The 17721-nt window shown below is 33.7% G+C and overlaps 1 protein-coding gene across 4 annotated transcripts in view; it reads left to right on the top strand.

The window, feature by feature from the left end:
- The first annotated feature begins 513 nt into the window (after nucleotides 1–513).
- Nucleotides 514–17721, top strand: part of LOC123705929 (ral guanine nucleotide dissociation stimulator) — a 28060-nt gene continuing 10852 nt past the window's right edge. For 2 of the 4 annotated variants that reach the window (XM_045655040.1, XM_045655041.1), the window contains exon 1: nucleotides 514–945. In XM_045655040.1, coding sequence (XP_045510996.1) covers nucleotides 922–945 — 24 coding nt within the window. In that variant the 5' untranslated portion in view covers nucleotides 514–921. Of the gene's footprint in view, nucleotides 946–7870; nucleotides 8170–10791; nucleotides 11119–17721 lie in introns of those variants that run through there. The other 2 variants (XM_045655036.1, XM_045655035.1) reach the window with 2 other exon arrangements.

A 17721-nucleotide genomic window follows, 5' to 3' on the forward strand; every position in this document is an offset into this window, starting at 1 on the left:
CTGGTCGGTTTTTTTTCTTTATAAAAATTTCTTGAATGTAAAGACATGTATTTAAATAATTATCAAAGAGAAGGAGCTTATTGAACAGTTTGAAATGAATGTCTTTATAACTTAAACATTCGTAATATTTGTTGATAGGTAACTTACCTACATAATAAAAATATAACTTCACGCTTTGGTAGGTATGTGAGCTGTTTTCGAAGAAATTGCCTAAAATTTATAGTAGGTATTATTGGTAAATTGTATTTAACTATTTAGTCAGTTGCTTATAGATAGGTTGCATAATAATTAATTATAACGATCGCATTTATTTGTAAGTACATAGTTAGTTACATACTTAAAAAATGTTTTTTTATAGACTACAATAAATTATTAAAGTACCGATATTATTAATTGTAGGAGACAATCAAGACACGAATACGTGTGCAGGTATTCATGAGAAGAGACAGAGCAGGTTCGGAGGCCTGGGTTTAACGGGGGCGGAGGCGCGGGGGCTTGTGCCGTTACGTGGTGCGTGCGCGGCGGCTGCTGTGCCACGAAGCGGACGTGCTTCACTCAGTTCGTGCGCGAAAGTCGTTACCTGCGTCATACGATCGTATTTTCTTCACACGCGAAACATATTTTGGTTTGACAGGGTGAAGCAAATCGGCCAATTGAGTGTATAAAATTATTATTAATTTCATTTAATAAGTCACTGCCGAGGGTTAGGACGCGGAATTATTTGTTAAATGCAGTGCAGCCTTGTGGTGTGAGAAAGCGTGTGACGTCAGACCGGCCGGAGGAATCATATGTTAAACACGGATGCAGTGATGGAATGTGGCGTGTTGTGTTGATGTGCCATGGTACGGTGGCTTTGTTTACCTGGTTTGAAGTAGCGCCGTCAGGGCGCGAGTCCTTCGCAGGAACCATGCGTAGAAAAAGATGAGCCAGGATGCTGAGAGCTTGGTAATATCATTTCCATATTTCCACATATTTATAACTTCCATGTCGAACGAATTGTGCTTATTATTCCATTTTTCACTGTGTTGGGTTAACAGAGAATTCAATAAACAATATTTCCATACTGTGTTCGACGTCTACCCACAATGATTGACCGAAGTTGTATGTACCTATCTAGGTATATGCGAATTTATGTGCAAACTGTTTTCAGAACAGGCTATTTTTAAAAATGATGATATTATTGAATGTAATGAACCAATGAACGTTATTTTTTCAAGGTGGCATTCTTGGAATTAAATCACGAAGTTATCTGAATAATAAATACATACCTACTATACTAATTCTAATTTCTAAACACAAGTTTAAAAAAGTGTATAGGTGGTAGGTACCTATTGGGTAGCATTTTTACAAACGTTACTCTTTTAAAAACAAATACCTAGTATAAAAACTTAGGTCTTTATTAATTGCAAAAATTTACTAAGCATTAGGTATGTACTTACCTATGACTTTACATTAGGTATTTTTTACAAGAACAACTTAACGTAATATAACAAAACTTCTCTCTTTTTAATTTAAATATGCCTCTAATAGGGTTTCGAAAGTGTTCGTGAGACTTCAACAAGTGAAGCAACAGCCAACTTGGTTGCCACGCTATTGTTGCAGCACATGAATTACAATATGATCAAATAGGTATAACAGTTGTATTTGAAAGACATCGTTGGGTACAATATGTTGGTCACAATCAGTAGGTATTGTACTGTAATAAAAACGTTTAAATCGTGTAGGTACCTAAGTACTTTACTCACAGAACTATACTGTGACTTTACTGTCCGAGCCAAAGAGCCGAAGAGCGTTCCATTTCGCATAATCGCATTATAGACATAAATCACTATATACCTACCTAGGTACCTAGTATAAGACAAGGTCGCTTTCTCTGTCCTTATGTCCCTTTGTATTCTTAAATCTATAAAACTACGCAACGGATTTTGATGCGGTTTTTTTAAAAGATAGAGTGATTCAAGAGGAAGGTTTTAGTATATAATTTATTTGATTTTAGACAAAGCGGGCGAAGCCGCGGGCGGTAAGCTAGTAAAATAATAAATAAAAGCCAGGAAATCAGTAAAACCTATATTTAATGGTTTTTCACTTTCTTCTCGCGTCTAGCATAACAAATGCTGTAATAGCACGGTGTAATTCGACAACGCATTTTTCGGTAGAAAGTAGAAGTGAACGGGCCAGAGCCAGACCTTCGGCATAACGCGCACGCACTAGCTACTATGTAGTTGTACCTTATAGTAGTTAGTACATACATATAAAAATAACCATGTTAACATCACGTAATTTATTTGAAGATTTATTTGCCAGTAGTATTGAAAAGAATTGATGTTGTTTTTTATTTATTTAAATGAATTCTAATAATTATAACATTTTAATTTTATGATAATTCAGATGAAAGGAAATATTTCATGCCAACATTTTATATATTACTAGCGGTCCGCCCCGGCTTCGCCCGTGGTACATATTCACGTTTTCTCTACATAAGAACCATCCTCGAACTTCAAGGAATATTATAAAAAAAGAATTAACGAAATCGGTTAAGCCGTTCTCAAGTTATGCGCTTACCAACACATTTTGGGATTCATTTTTTTTATATTATAAGATTATATTATTATTTTATGTGATTTGAGATAAAAATATGAGTCATTTACTGAAATTACTGTTATAGGTATAATTTAGCCTAGACTTTTCGCGGAATTAATTAAAACGAAAAGCGCGTTGAAGTTCTTTACTTACAAATACCTATATATTTATTTTATCAGATTTATAAACGATTTTTTTATTACGACGATATTAGATTAACTTAAGAGCCAAAAATAAAACAGACCAACACCAGAAGCATGTCTGCATATAAACAATTTTATTATAAACTAGCTTATCGCCCGCTTTATCTAAAACCTAATAAATTATATACTAAAACCTTCCTCTTGAATCACTCTATCTATTAAAAAAACCGCATCAAAATCCGTTGCGTGGTTTTAAAGATTTAAGCATACAAAGGGACATAGGGACATAGAAAGCGTCTTTGTTTTATAACTACTAGGTATGTCCGTATGTAGTGAAACGGGTAGGTACGTAGTCTACGTACGATAAAAATTAAACAAATAGATACCTAGATGAAATATATGAGAAAGTATCTTACAATATTAAGATTGTGTTGCTTTACAATTTTATAGGCAAACTAATTTATAGCTTATAGTAATTATAGTCGACCGTCGTACATAATAATTAATATTCAACAAATAATTCGTTGCTTATCTTAAGGACAACAAGTTGATATTGAAATGCTGCTTTAATATTATTATGGTTTAGAATTCTATTCATTACTCGTTGATTGATGAGAAAGTCGTCGAAGCCGAGGCGAGATATTTGCCTGAGCTCATTTGTAATTAATATTAATTTTATGCATTCATTCATTCTGTGATTCATTCATATAAGAATTTTTGCATATAGATTATAGACGCTGTTAGGTACATATTTAAACTTTATACTATTCTTTATATTCATCGCTTTTACATATTTTTAGAATATAAAATACAGTTCAGCCAGCCATCAGTTCAGTAGCGCATGAGCGTGATAAACATTCATCTTGGCATCCATGATCCATATAAACTTTCAGATTTTACTATTATTAGTAGGCAACATTTTATTAGAAAGATATGAAATTGAGAAACTCTATTCTTCAATTTTAATTGATTAATTCCAAATATAATTTTCTACCCCGCGTTGTCAAAACCGCGAACGCTACTTCAGAACGGTATGCTGATTGCTTCTAAATAGGCATACTGTAGGTGTATGTTCTGTCTATGTATAAAATAAGAATTATGAATAAAACACGTTTTATCTTTATCAAATCGTTCGAACCACGTCATGAGCACCACATTTATATCATCTCGAAAAAAATAACATCGTAAGTACCTATATTAGGTATAATGACTCACTCACATTAGCAATAGTCATATTTACATATTTTATTATATTTATCAAATAAAATCAGTCATTATGGGTTTTGACTTAACACCTTTAATCAATAACCTTATTGACTAATTTTACCGGTCAATAAGGTTTTGACTATAACATATAGTGGTGGACGTTTAATAACTACTGACTGAAATGCCGCCAATATTTTTTTCTTCTACAAATATTTGCACTGTTTTTTAAACATGCTATCTAAAAGATTCTGAAAATTAATTTGCTTTGCAGTATAAATGGTTAAAAGTAAGATTTGTAATTGTGACCCATCAACATGAAAAATAATTTTAAGTTTACATTTTGAGTTTTGACAAAAACTAGAGTTACAGGAAAATTGCAAATCATTTAGAGTGTTCGATAAAAATATATTCAAGAGCATGGTACTTCCGAACAAGTGCCTAGAAAAGCTCAACCATGAACAAGTGATAACTGCGACTTCAAACTTGCACTTGCAAAATTTACAAATACCTACAGACAAAAATGCTCATAAAATAAAAACTACTGGGCCTATCCGAATAAAAATTTTATGGGACCAATTCGACACCATCCCGCATCGAACAAAAAAAGAATCACGTAAATCGGTTCAGAAACCTCGGAGTAATCGGTGTACATACATAAAAAAAAAACATACCGGCCGAATTGATAACCTCCTCCTTTTTTTGAAGTCGGTTAAAAACCACTGCACGCGAGGATAGGCAAATGATTCTTTTGGCAGAGATGGATCCATTTAAAAGTTCAAATTCTATTAGGAAAATTAGTTTTTCCGAAGATGAACCACGCAATGTGTCGATGAGATCGCACAGTCTTTCATTAGATCAAAAAAATTTCCCTGTGCTGTTTATTGTATTTATCGATCAAGGGATGTATTTAAAATGTAAGAGTAGAACACCCACGTGTCAATTTCTTATACTTTTTTTTTTAAAAATGGCAAACTTTAGGTGAATTTTTCATGAAAAATATTGAAATGTATTCTGAAATCGTAACTGTCTAAGATATTTATCTATACATATAATAAATCTGTAGAAGGGTCAATTCTGTACATTGAAAATATTGAAAAAATAACTAGCAGGGGGTGTTACTGGATCGATACCAAACCCAAATATGTGTTTAAAAAAGTTTTTGTCTGTCTGTCTGTCTGTCTGTCTGTCTGTCTGTCTGTCTGTATGTGAAGACATCACGTGAAAACTACCGGTTCGATTTCGATGAAACTTGGTATAATTATACCTTATTATCCTGGGCGTAAAATAGGGTACTTTTTATCCTGGAAAAATACGTAGAAAAAAAATTAATCTCAATTTTTCAGTTATCCATAGACGTTGTTCTGTAGTAGGTACCGCGAACACACGTTGCGTATTATTATAGACCTAGCCGTATTTGGGTCCAATAGATATTTATAAGATGTCATTGTCCGAGTTACTCAAAATGGAGAAATAAACCATCCACGCAAAGACCGACATCCGCGCGGACGGAGTCGCGGGCGGAAGCTAGTTTTAAATAAATATAGACTTATAAAGCATCTTTGGGCGCATATTATCCAGTTTTTATTTTTGGAAGACTACCTCCGAATACCGAGAAATATATTTTTTTCAGATTTTGGTTTTTATTTTTTTTCTCCCTAAAAACGCAAAAGTGCAGCTTGTCACTAGCATATAATTATTGCTCGTAATAAGGCCTATCACTCATAAAAAAACCATCCGCACTATAGGGTTAAATAAACTGTAGAATTGAATATATTTTTATCGAACAATCTAAATGATTTGATTTTTTCCTGTAAGTCCAGTTTTTGTCAAAATGTAAACTTAAAATTATTTTTCTTGTTGATGGGTCACAAATCTTACTTTTACCCATTTAGATAGATAGATAGATAGATAGATAGATAACACTTTATTGCACACATACAAGATTTACATAAAACACAGAAATAGAATAAATAAATGCAAGTATGTACAAATGGCGGCCTTATCGCTAGGCAGCGATCTCTTCCAGACTACCATTAATTTGAACAAGGAAAACACATTTAAAGAAGGTGGGTGAGCAAAAATTATTGCGTTGGAAAACAAACTTTTTTACATAATATATTTATAGCATAAATTTATGGTTTTGAAAAAACTTTTCTACTCGAGTTGTAGCTCGGTTTTTTATTTTTATTCCTAACTCCCGCCCTGAGACCCTCAAGGAAGAAGAGGTTCGGAATCCCTATTTACAAATACTGTGTTACCCAGCACCTTGCTTATGATAGTGACTGAATGAATTGCCGCTTGTTTTTGCAATATTTGTATGTTGATGTTCGCGTCTAATTTATCTAAGTACTTATTTAAACTCTTAGCAACGATTCCAGTTGCTCCTATCACTACTGGTATAATCTCTGCAGAAGTATTCCATAGCCGGGCTATTTCTATTTTTAAGAGGATGGTATTTGCTTAATTTCTCTATTTCTTTTGGTCCTATATTATAATCGGATGGTACTGTTATGTCTATTAAATATGTTTTATTATCTGTTTTATTTATATATATATATAATGTCTGGTCTATTATGTACTATTGTTTGATCTGTTTGTATTGGAATTTCCCACATTATCTTTGCAGTCATATTTTCTTTCACCTGAGGTAGTGTCAAGTGTTCTAGCCACCACTGTTTAGAAACTTCTATATTGTGTTTTTTTGCTAGCGCCCAAAATATATATTGTACTAAATAATTGTGTCTCTTTGTGTAGTAAGTTCCAGCTAATTTTTCGCATCCCGATATTATGTGTTGCACTGTTTCATCTTTCACTACACATAATCGACATTTACCATCTGGCATCTACCGCTTTTTTTAATATATCTCTTTCATGCTGCCTCGTAACAACTGCTTGATCTTGAATAGAAAATATGTATGATTCTAAAGATACTTTCTGTTTATTTAGCCATCTAAATGATTGATTTTTATCTATATTCTCCTTGTCTAAAACTGATCTATAAAACTGGCCATGCAATGGTTTATAGCATAAATAATATAAAGTAACAATATAATAGAGCAGATAATATATATTAAATACCAAAAATAAATAATTATACAAATAACCTGATATAGTGTAGATGAGAAAAGAAAAGGACAACAGCGATGAAATGGAGTAAGGATTAAGAAAGCGATATATAGTGTGCCTTGAGGAGGTTTTTGAAACTGCCTAAGGTTTGAGCTTGTCGAATAGCTAGAGCCTAGAGGGAGCTCATTCCAAAGCTTAACAGCGCGAACTGCAAAAGAATTGCTGTAGAATTTGCTGTTTGCGACTGGGACACGTAGAAGCAGAGATTTGGATGAGCGAGGGAACGGAGAATTGTGTTCCCTCCAACGAAACTAAATATTTATACTGCAAAGCAAATTAATTTTCAGAAACTTTTCAATGGAATGTTTAAAAAACGGTGCAAATATTTGTAGAAGAAAAAAATATTGGCATTTCAACAGGTTTTGACTTTGGAACACTCGAACCATGCTGTTTCTAATTTGTTGTCCAGACTGAAAATGCTCGGAAATCAGACCACTTAAAGTTGTTTAATTTTATTAATTTTAACTAACGTTTGATTAAAATTAAGCAATTTATTATAAAACTAGATAAACGGGTGTTCTATTACATATGAAATAATGCTTAATCTCTAATACGTTAATACACAAAAGTAAATTAATACGTTAATACACAAAAGTAAATTAATTTGATGACTACTTCATCCTGTTACGTGTTTCTAATTAAACGTCCACCACTGTTTAAATAGACGTATAATTAAGTTAAACTGACATTTTGTGATATCACAATTATGACGATTTGGAACAGTGCTACGGCACATGCGTACACCTCGAAGCTATCTCGTCTCCTCGCGTCACAACCTCGGAGCACTCCACGGTTCAACACAGCTGTCGCTATCGGGGTTCTCGGTCGACGTCAGACGACGCGCACCGAGCGCAGAGAACGGAAGGGTTTTACAAAATCTCTTAGACATATTTTATTTGGCGCGATTACTCACTCTGTACATTTGTGATAACAAAAGCATAACATTTCTACCTTTGTAGATTAAGAAGTTGTGCGTGAAAGAAGTGATCAGTTTTGGAAGTGACTATTTTGCTCAAAATTATTCGTTCTTGTGTTTTTGTTAAGTGTCAGTTTTTCGCGTCATTTGGATTAATTCACATGATAATAATTATGCACGAGGTTAATTAGGCTACAGGTAACACAGCAGTAGTTAATGCCAAGCTAGGAAACAAAATATCATCCCAATATTTTTATGTTTTCACGTAGGTAGTTACCTATTAATTTTTTTCATCACCAATCATCATGAATCATTTTTATGTTTAGTTTTAGTCAGCCACACAAGTTACGATATCTTAATTATTGTTTTATGCAAATTACACAGCAATATTTCAATGCTGGGAAACACATTCTTTTGTTTTGTTAAATAGATACTTCCTTTTTTTATAAATACTGTTAAAATTACCAAAAAATAAATAAAAAATTCTATATATTTATGTAAATAAGGCTGGCTCCAAACCTCCATAATATTATCATGATATTTTTCGGCATAGCCAAGCAGGGAAATTCAAAATATAATATTATAGAATAATTTATAGAGTAGTGGCAATTGGCAAATCAGGTAAATTCCCTCTTTTTATGCTTTATATTTTACGTGTGATACCTACAGATAATCTTCAATTTTTTTTAGATAGGTACCTACTTTATTATCATTTATCAGGCCACCCTACATAAAACATTTCCATAAAACCGCAGAGCTCTGTTATAGTGTTCATTGTTATAAAAGGGTCTGTCACAATAAAAACTAAAAAAGAAATCTTTTGTGCACCTGACGCCTATCTTTACGCCACCTGTCTCTCAATTCTTGATAATTTTACCAGACATACGGTTCAGTTTTCGTTGATTTGAGAGATAAAGAGCAACTGACGCGCCAGGTGTACATTATAAAATTCCAGATAAAGGAAATTGCTTAAAGCTACTTCCAAATGAATATTTAAATTTCGGTGAATGTTCCAATACAGGATGGGAGGTGCCTAGTGCCTACATGCGAGTATGGTTACCTATATGTAGAAGGGTCAATTCTGTACATTGAAAATATTGAAAAAATAAATAGCAGGGGGTGTTATTGGATCGATACCAAACGCAAATATGTGATTAAAAATTTTTTTGTCTGTCTGTCCGTCTGTCTGTCTGTCTGTCTGTCTGTATGTAAAGGCATCACGTGAAATCTAACGGTTCGATTTCGATGAAACTTGGTATATTTATACCTTATTATCCTGGGCATAAAATAGGATACTTTTTATCCCGGAAAAATACGTAGAAAAAAAAATCTTAATTTTTCTTAATTGTTCCGCGCGGACGGAGTCGCGGGCGGAAGCTAGTTTTACATATAGTTTTTTTACACGCAACGACCTTTTCTTTTACTCTCACGCATAAAACAGATATTAGACGTACATCTCTCTCGCTAGCCTACGCGAGTCGGGCAATTACCTGACTGACTTATAATATACGTATATTACCTGACATAGTATCTATGTACCTATTATGTATAACTCTGAAACTTAAAAAAATCGAAGATTTAGTTATACATACCATAGTTTCTATTCGGGAATGTCACCGGTGTCGTTTCTTCAACCTCCATAAACCAATTATTTTGAATACTCTTTCATTTGAAGTAACAAAAAAATTGGTCTTCATTGCTTCAAAATACTTGAATTTATATAATATATATTGATATACATATCAATATTATATGATGGATGTTTTGAATAAACAAATATTAATTAGATGTTTTGTTTTGTATTAACCGAAAATACGATACATTTTTATATGAAGCTGTGATAGTGACTCTGCCTGTCTATCTCTTCCTCATACTGCAACCGATGAAATGATTCTTGTTTTTGCATCGCATCCTTTTTATTTTGTTCTTTTTTAACTCAGGTTTGTGTTAATATTGTGAACAAAGCGTTTTATTGACTTAAAATTGGTAGATCCCTAATCGCACATGTGTATCAACAGAAAAGCTTGCAGAAAAATCAATATTACAAGCAGACTGTATAATACAAGATGAATACAAGACAGATATATAATAATATACATATCTGTGTATAACATGAGGTATCAAACGAACGTCACGGTGTGTCACAATGAGGATGTCCCCTTATTGTCAACATTGCGATTTGCGAACTACCTAGTACCTACCTAATATTATACTTTGATACACGTACAAGGTTATTGATATAGGTAGGTAGTCGTATTTGAAAGTATGTATTTATTATATGAAATACTATACTACCTATACAGTATATTGAATATTGATATGCTAGGCACCTAAATTTAGGTTTCGTCATTTTTTATTATTTTTTAACACTTTGTTTTAAAGTATGCAAAGGTAAACATGATAAGTTCCACGAATCGTATTTTGTTCCAGCATTGTATGATTTATATCAGATATGTACTCATAAAGTATTATAATATACAACGTGTGATTGCAATCTTCATTGTCAAACCAATTTGATTCATTCTTGTGTTCGCGTTATAGGTAGATAGAGTAGCTTGTAATTTAATTACACATGAATGTAGGTACTTTATATAGCGATGTTACATATTTACCCATTATGCTTTAGTCTTTACTTCCGACTCCAATAATGAATATACCATACCAACAAGAAATAAACTAGTCGTTTCAGTAACTAATCAGATAGAGTTACATTTTATAACATTTTGGTCGCCATGTTAACTAATGTTATGTATCTGTAAATGTACACCTGTTTGAACGAACTTATAAGAACTGGTATTTTAAATTTTGTTAATATATTAGACCACCATATTTCCGTCGCTTGGCATTAACTGCTTCGTGTGATATAGTGCAGCGCGAGCGGTGTATCGTTTGCGGTAACTAAATATTCAGTAGATAAAAGACATGAGCAGTGATAACGGGCCGGATGATAAGTCAGTGAAAGGGGCTGGTGGATGAACGATGCTGGTGCGGGGGTGCGCGGGGGGAGAGCTGCGGCACTCGTTGTCGGAGCGCACCAAGGCCCTCGCGGCGAAGTGCCACGCTCTCCGGTCGCCGACACGCGAGCAGCGCAGTGCAGAGCGCCGCCGCACCAGGCATCGCAAGTCGCAGACGAGGTGGTACGTCAAGGTTAGTTGCGGCTCGTGCTGGTGCTCACCCACATTACATTATCAAATCCTTCGTTTGATGATTGATAAACAGTGTTCTTGGAAAACATGTACCTAGGTATATGAGTGTTCTTTTAAGGTAAAAATTGATGAATTACATTATATTTCCTTTCGGTGACTAATCATTGAATATTGTAGATTGTGACAAATAGCAAAGTTTCTGAATCACACATATACAACCACAATAAAACGAATAGTCATATGATAGCATATCAATCGTTTGTGGTTTATAAACAGCAATATGATGTAGGTATTTATTAGTAAACCCATTGCAAATAATTCAACTAATATTACCGTTAATTCAATCAAATTTATTGTTTTACCACACCTATTGCAAACTGTACTTATATAAATAACATTTATTTTTTCTTTTCCTACTAAATCTACCTTCACTCTACACCTAGTAATCTACCCGATTCTATTAACACTATAAACGCTGAACTTGCAACAATAGTAAAATGGTGCGATGAATTTGGACTTAAGATTAATCCTTCCAAAAGCCAAGTGATCGTTGTTGGAAGTCAGTATCTTATATCTGAGATTGACTGGGGAATTCTGCCGAGTGTTAAAATTGGGTGCGAGGGTATTCCTTTCAGCAATCAAGTAAAGAATTTAGGTGTAATTATGGACCAAACGCTTTCTTGGTCGCAGCATCTCCAGCATATCAGTCGCAAATTATATGCTGCATCTAACTCCTTACGACGCCTCCGTAACTTTTTACCCATACCGACCAAAATTATGTTAGCACAATCCCTTCTCCTTCCTATTCTTGACTACGCTGATGCTTGCTTTCTAGACTTAACATCTGAGCAATTGGATAAACTTGAGCGACTTCAGAACTATTGTATTCGGTTTGTTTACGGTCTCCGTAAATATGACCACGTTTCTCATTTTCGTAAGAAGCTCAAGTGGCTCCCGATCCGCCTTCGCCGGAATGTTCATTACCTGCAACTCCTGTATCGTATCCTCTTCAATCCCAAAACTCCTTCTTACCTAAAAGACCAGTTCCAATTCCTGCACTGTGATAACTATTCTCTGCGATCGGTGGACAGGTTAGTGCTGTCTATGCCTCCGCATCGCACACAATTCTACGGTGGCTCTTTTTCCGTAAGGGCTACCGGATTATGGAACTCCCTGCCAGTTAGCATCCGACAAGCTCAAACGCTGTACACCTTTGCCAAACAAGTCCGAAGCCACTATTTGAACTTGGCATTTAACTCGGATTAGTAAGATTAATTTATTTATTTATTTGTGTTTTACTTTATTTTTCTATCTAAACTACAGTATGAGTTTATGTATGTATTTATATTATATTATTTGAATGTGTATTATATTGTATTATATTATACTAGCGGTCCGCCCCGGCTTCGCCCGTGGTACATATTAACGTTTTCTCTACATAAGAACCATCCTCGTACTTCAAGGAATATAATAAAAAAAGAATTATCGAAATCGGTTCAGCCGTTCTCGAGTTATGGAATTACAACGAAAAGTGGCATTGATTTTTATATATTAGATGTAATATATATAATATTTTATATGTATGTATTTATTATAGATCATATATAGCTATGTATGTATATATATTTATATATATTTTGTACTTCCTACCTACCTCCTCTTTCATAATATTACTCCACACAGTAGGTTGCCTGGAAGAGATCACTCTTAAGTGATAAGGCCGCCTTCTGTGCTGGACTAGTTATAAGTTTTAATTTTAAGGATTTATTTGTATGCCAGCACAATAAAGTGTAAATAAATAAATAAAAATAAATAAATAAATACTAAAAGGTAAAAGGACTAATGAGATAGAAAAATATTCCATTTTACTGCCTAGTTGAAACTCATCAATGTACGCGGTACTAGTGGTAGGCAGGTAGTTAACGATGCAGGTCAAGGCATGAATTATGTGAAAGAATTCAGGCCTGCATCTTAACATGGTTCCGCATATGCATGTAGCAGACTGAATATCTAAGCAATGTGTTTGTTATTACAATTATTAAGTCTAGTATATACCGCATAAATAGCTTTTAGTTTGACCCAATAGTTTAAAAGATATGAGGGAAAATGTAAACCCCTGATTTTGTGAAAAAATATTTGCCATCCCGCACTGCGTTGATACGGCATGTTTACAGTAATAGCGATGGGAAACACTGTAAAATAAAACATCGATATCGATATAAATCAATTTTGTATATTTCAGTCACGAGATCGACGATACAAAAAAAACACATATTATATAACAAGGTACTTGATAGAGTACTATCAGGAAATTGTTCAGTAACTTTTGTTTTAATTTGTTCAGTAACTTTTGTTTTAATGTTTTATATTATTTTCACAAATTTTTGCATTTATGCTACGAAATAAAAGAAAGTAAAAAAACTAAAGCCTCTAAGGTATCATTGTCATTTAAAAATTTTATAACGACGCGTGCGGTCCTGGTGCATCACTATGCGAGACTGACACGCGGCGCGCTCACAGTACAGTGCGGCATGAGGTGCTTGTCCATGGCAAAATATTTGACATGCCGTACACAAAAGAAACGGTTTCTTTTCTATGCGTTGTGTCCAATATTTTGCCATATGATTTTTAAACGAAATTGAGTCCTACTTCAAACTGTGATCACAAAAATACATTTGTCTCTTTTCTAGTCATTGATTAACATATAAAAATCCTCGCCGCACCACGGTGAAAACTGCGATTTTGGGCGCCGCACTGTGGTGTAGTCGCTGATGGCCCGATACTGGACATGCCGCAGTGAACGTGTTAAAACTAATAAACACAAAGTAACCTTTTCACAATGTTTGTCTCTATCTGAACGGAACAGGATTATTTTTTAAATCCAGTAATGCAATTTGACGGATGTTTTGCGAGAGATCTAAATAAAAATACCTACAAAAAAAATGTACAAACTCCATTTCATTTGATTTTTGCCCACAATAGTGGTTTCGACCGGCAACGAGTTTTGACTGTATACTACAGTGTACTAATATTTATTAGCTATGTATAGATAAATGATAATATAAGCTAAACCTAATCGCTACAACATTGGTATAGATTTGCTAGATCTTTTACTGCTAAATCCAATATGTTTTTTTCATATTAGACATGTGATCAGCAAACGAAGGTCACGACTACAATACGTGTAATTACAGTAGGTCGAGGCTTTCAAGCGGACACATTATTTGGTGTTTGTGAAACGCAAGCCTCTACCACCCTCTACTATGCATTGCTGCAAAATAATAGATAGGTACTAATACTGAGTTATACTAACTTATACTAAGCCATCAAATATAATTTAATATTAAATTCAAATCCTACGATCGTGCTATAGCGCCTTTATAAAGTTTCTAACTTAAAAATACTGTAACCTAAGACTTACCTAACCAAATCTTCTTCATTTGTGCAGAAAGCAATTTCTAAATAACCTTTTCCTTATTACAAGGAAATCCTCTCAGGTTTTGCATGCGCCGTTTTAAGGGCTTTAGAGTGTACTTTCAGTAAGGACTATCCTTTGTATGCACATTTTTATAGACTTTAAAAAACGAGGGAAAAATGTTTAAAATTCTATTAAAAACGTTGAAGCAGGAAAACGACTGAGCAATTTTTAATTATGCAGTTACCTACATGGCATGGTATGGCATTTAACGCGATTCTTATGTCTTTACAACCGATATAATACTGAAAATTTAAAAAAAAAATATTTTAAAAAGCTATCCAAAACAAAATTCTACTTGCAAAGTTAATAATGCGTGTTACGAACATTAAATTTATTGCATTTTTAAGAGTTGTATTTTTTATGTTTACCTAATGTTTACCTACAATTTTTCGTTGTGCATGTTATTTATTAGCTGTGCGGTGTGCCCCTGTTTCGGTCACGTGGAATCGATAAGCAATATGTCGCATTCGATGTCCCCCGAGTTTCGATCATTTTTCATTGATGCTCAAGTACTCAACTATAGCGCAGCAACAGTCTACCTAGAGACAACTTGATAATACGATCATCCAATACTCAAATTATCATATAGGCAATGTATCTTTAAAATTTACAATTAATTGACGTTGGGCTTAAAAATGCACACGGCACATATTTACCCAATGGAAAGCAACTGTGCCCCGTGTCCAGTTGACTATTTTTCTTTTATTTTGTAAGTTTGATGTAGATGAAAGAAATGAGGTAGATCCTGTAAAATTCCTAAAGTACGCGCCCTCCATAAAACGAATACACATAAAATCACCGTATTTCAGCGATATAATAAAAGTAAAACTAGGTTTATAGATTAAAATATGTTATCACTATTCCTTCCTACTTTTAACTGTTGTAATATAATTTTGCCACGAATGTATTGATTCGTCGGATTAACGGGTCAAGAGCACTCTGTCCCTGAACAGTGAGCACATTATTGTCAATGAAACCTCGACAGTAATTCCGAAACCGTCAGCTGTCTCTGTGTGATACATATATATTATCTATCGTACCAAGTATTAAATACCTGGTCCCATCTTATGTTTATATTTTAAATATAGCAATCTACATCTAGCAACTCATTGGTGTTTTTAGTTCGGCCTTAATAGGTATTAATTTCGTCGCAATGGATAATGCGTAATACGTATACAAACATACAGAAAATACTAGGCTTTTTTTTTTGCTGAATTAGGGATGATTAATTAATGTGTAGTTTTTTTTTATTAAATCTGAATAGATTTAAGTTACAAAAAGTTTTATTATGCTTTTATAACAAATGCCCCTTTTTTGCTGCTTCATCGAGAGCTGAAGAGTGAGTTAATACTTAATACCTTAATTTCATTAAGCATGATGCGAAGTATATTTAATTTCAGACGTCACAAATAATACAGGATTAAACGAAACCTCTGAGGCTTAACGTTATGGGGAAGAATTTTAGAAGTATTAGGTAGCACTAATCTTCATTATTTACTAAACCTATGAGAGATCACCTTAATTAGAGACCGTTCAGGACGTTGCCATTGCTTGCTGTATTATCGATTTCAGAGGTCGTCGGCCGCGTCTGTGCTGTCTCAGCTGTTTGCACTATTATTGGATTACTTTATAAAAATTAAAATAAATATCATATAAAATTATAAAAGAGGTGTATACTACAAAAACATAACTTAATCAGATTGAGGTGAAATTAATTTAATTGTAACAGTTCCTTACGTCTTACATTTTACTAAATTATTATAATTAATGAACTATCTCCCGCTCTGGTGAAAGGAAATAAGCTCAGGAGCAATAAGTGTTGCATTAAATATGAAACTATCTGCTGCTAATTAACGCCGCGCCAGCAGCTGCAGCGGCAAGAATCTTGTAAGAATCGACATTAAAAAATTATAATTATTAATTGAATAGATATTACTAGTATTTGGCCCCTTTGACTATTTTTAAAAACATTAGGCCTGTATCTAAATTTAAATTACCCGAACAACCTGAAACTTTTGGATTCCCTCTGAAAATTAGTAAAAAGTTGAAACCATATACCTACATATCAGCAGTTTCTATTGCAAACCATTATAAAATTGACTTATAAGTTAAGTATTCAAAGATAACTTGTAGGATATTGCACCCATATAGCAAAAGTTCCATTATTTATTCGGTTCACGGTAGTAGTTCGCAGAGGCTTTGGATATCGTGCCAAAGGAAGGGCCCGAAAGCGACCAAGCGCATCCGTCATGCTTACTGCCTGACAGTCTCTAGTCGTCCTTAGCTAAATTGCCTTCAACAAATAAATATATGGTTACATGTTGTAATGTATGCGACTCATAAAAAGAAACTACTTTCTTAGTAACGCGTATTTTTGGAACGACGACCTTTAAATTGTCATCAAGTAAGTCGATCGATGTTACTAACCTACCCATGAATTTCAACATTTTATATTATGTTATATCACTACCCAACTAGATATGAGAATATTATATTTTACACAATGTGACCACAGGATGTGACTATACATAAAATTTGTTTAATTGCATAAAATTCACATTAGCATGTTATTTTATCATGTAACTCAAAGTGAAAACGTGTTCTTTTTATAACCTTACTTTCTTTCCGGGAGTCGTTTTGCTTAGAAGATGCTAATAAGTAATAACAAAAAGTTGTATTTTATGTTTTACATTATTCTGCATGTACAAATATATATTTTTGTTAGAAATCATTACCTATTTATTACTATTGCTAGGTAGACTGTGCGATTATAAAAAAATAGAAACGTAGTTATGTGTATCATCTAAGTTATATTTCTTTATGCCTTTCAAACGGAGGAAAATCGTGTCTTTTTTGGCGATGATACTGAAAAATAGGTTGCAGGGGAAATGTACCAGTTAGATAGCGTATATTGTATGACATCTGTTCTATTTTTAGGTCTATAAACTACTGACTGCTGCCGCATTCATGCTCGATCGATATTTATTCACGGTACCTCAATAACATCCTCAACAAATTACAGTCAGTATTTTATTATACAGTAGTCAGTAGTCAGTAGTCAGTATTATTATACAGTATTTTAGTCAGTATGATGTTTATTTGCTGAAATTACTCATTATATTCTAC

This window comes from Colias croceus, chromosome 3 (genome assembly GCF_905220415.1).
Source record: "Colias croceus chromosome 3, ilColCroc2.1".
Lineage (NCBI taxonomy): Eukaryota > Metazoa > Arthropoda > Insecta > Lepidoptera > Pieridae > Colias > Colias croceus.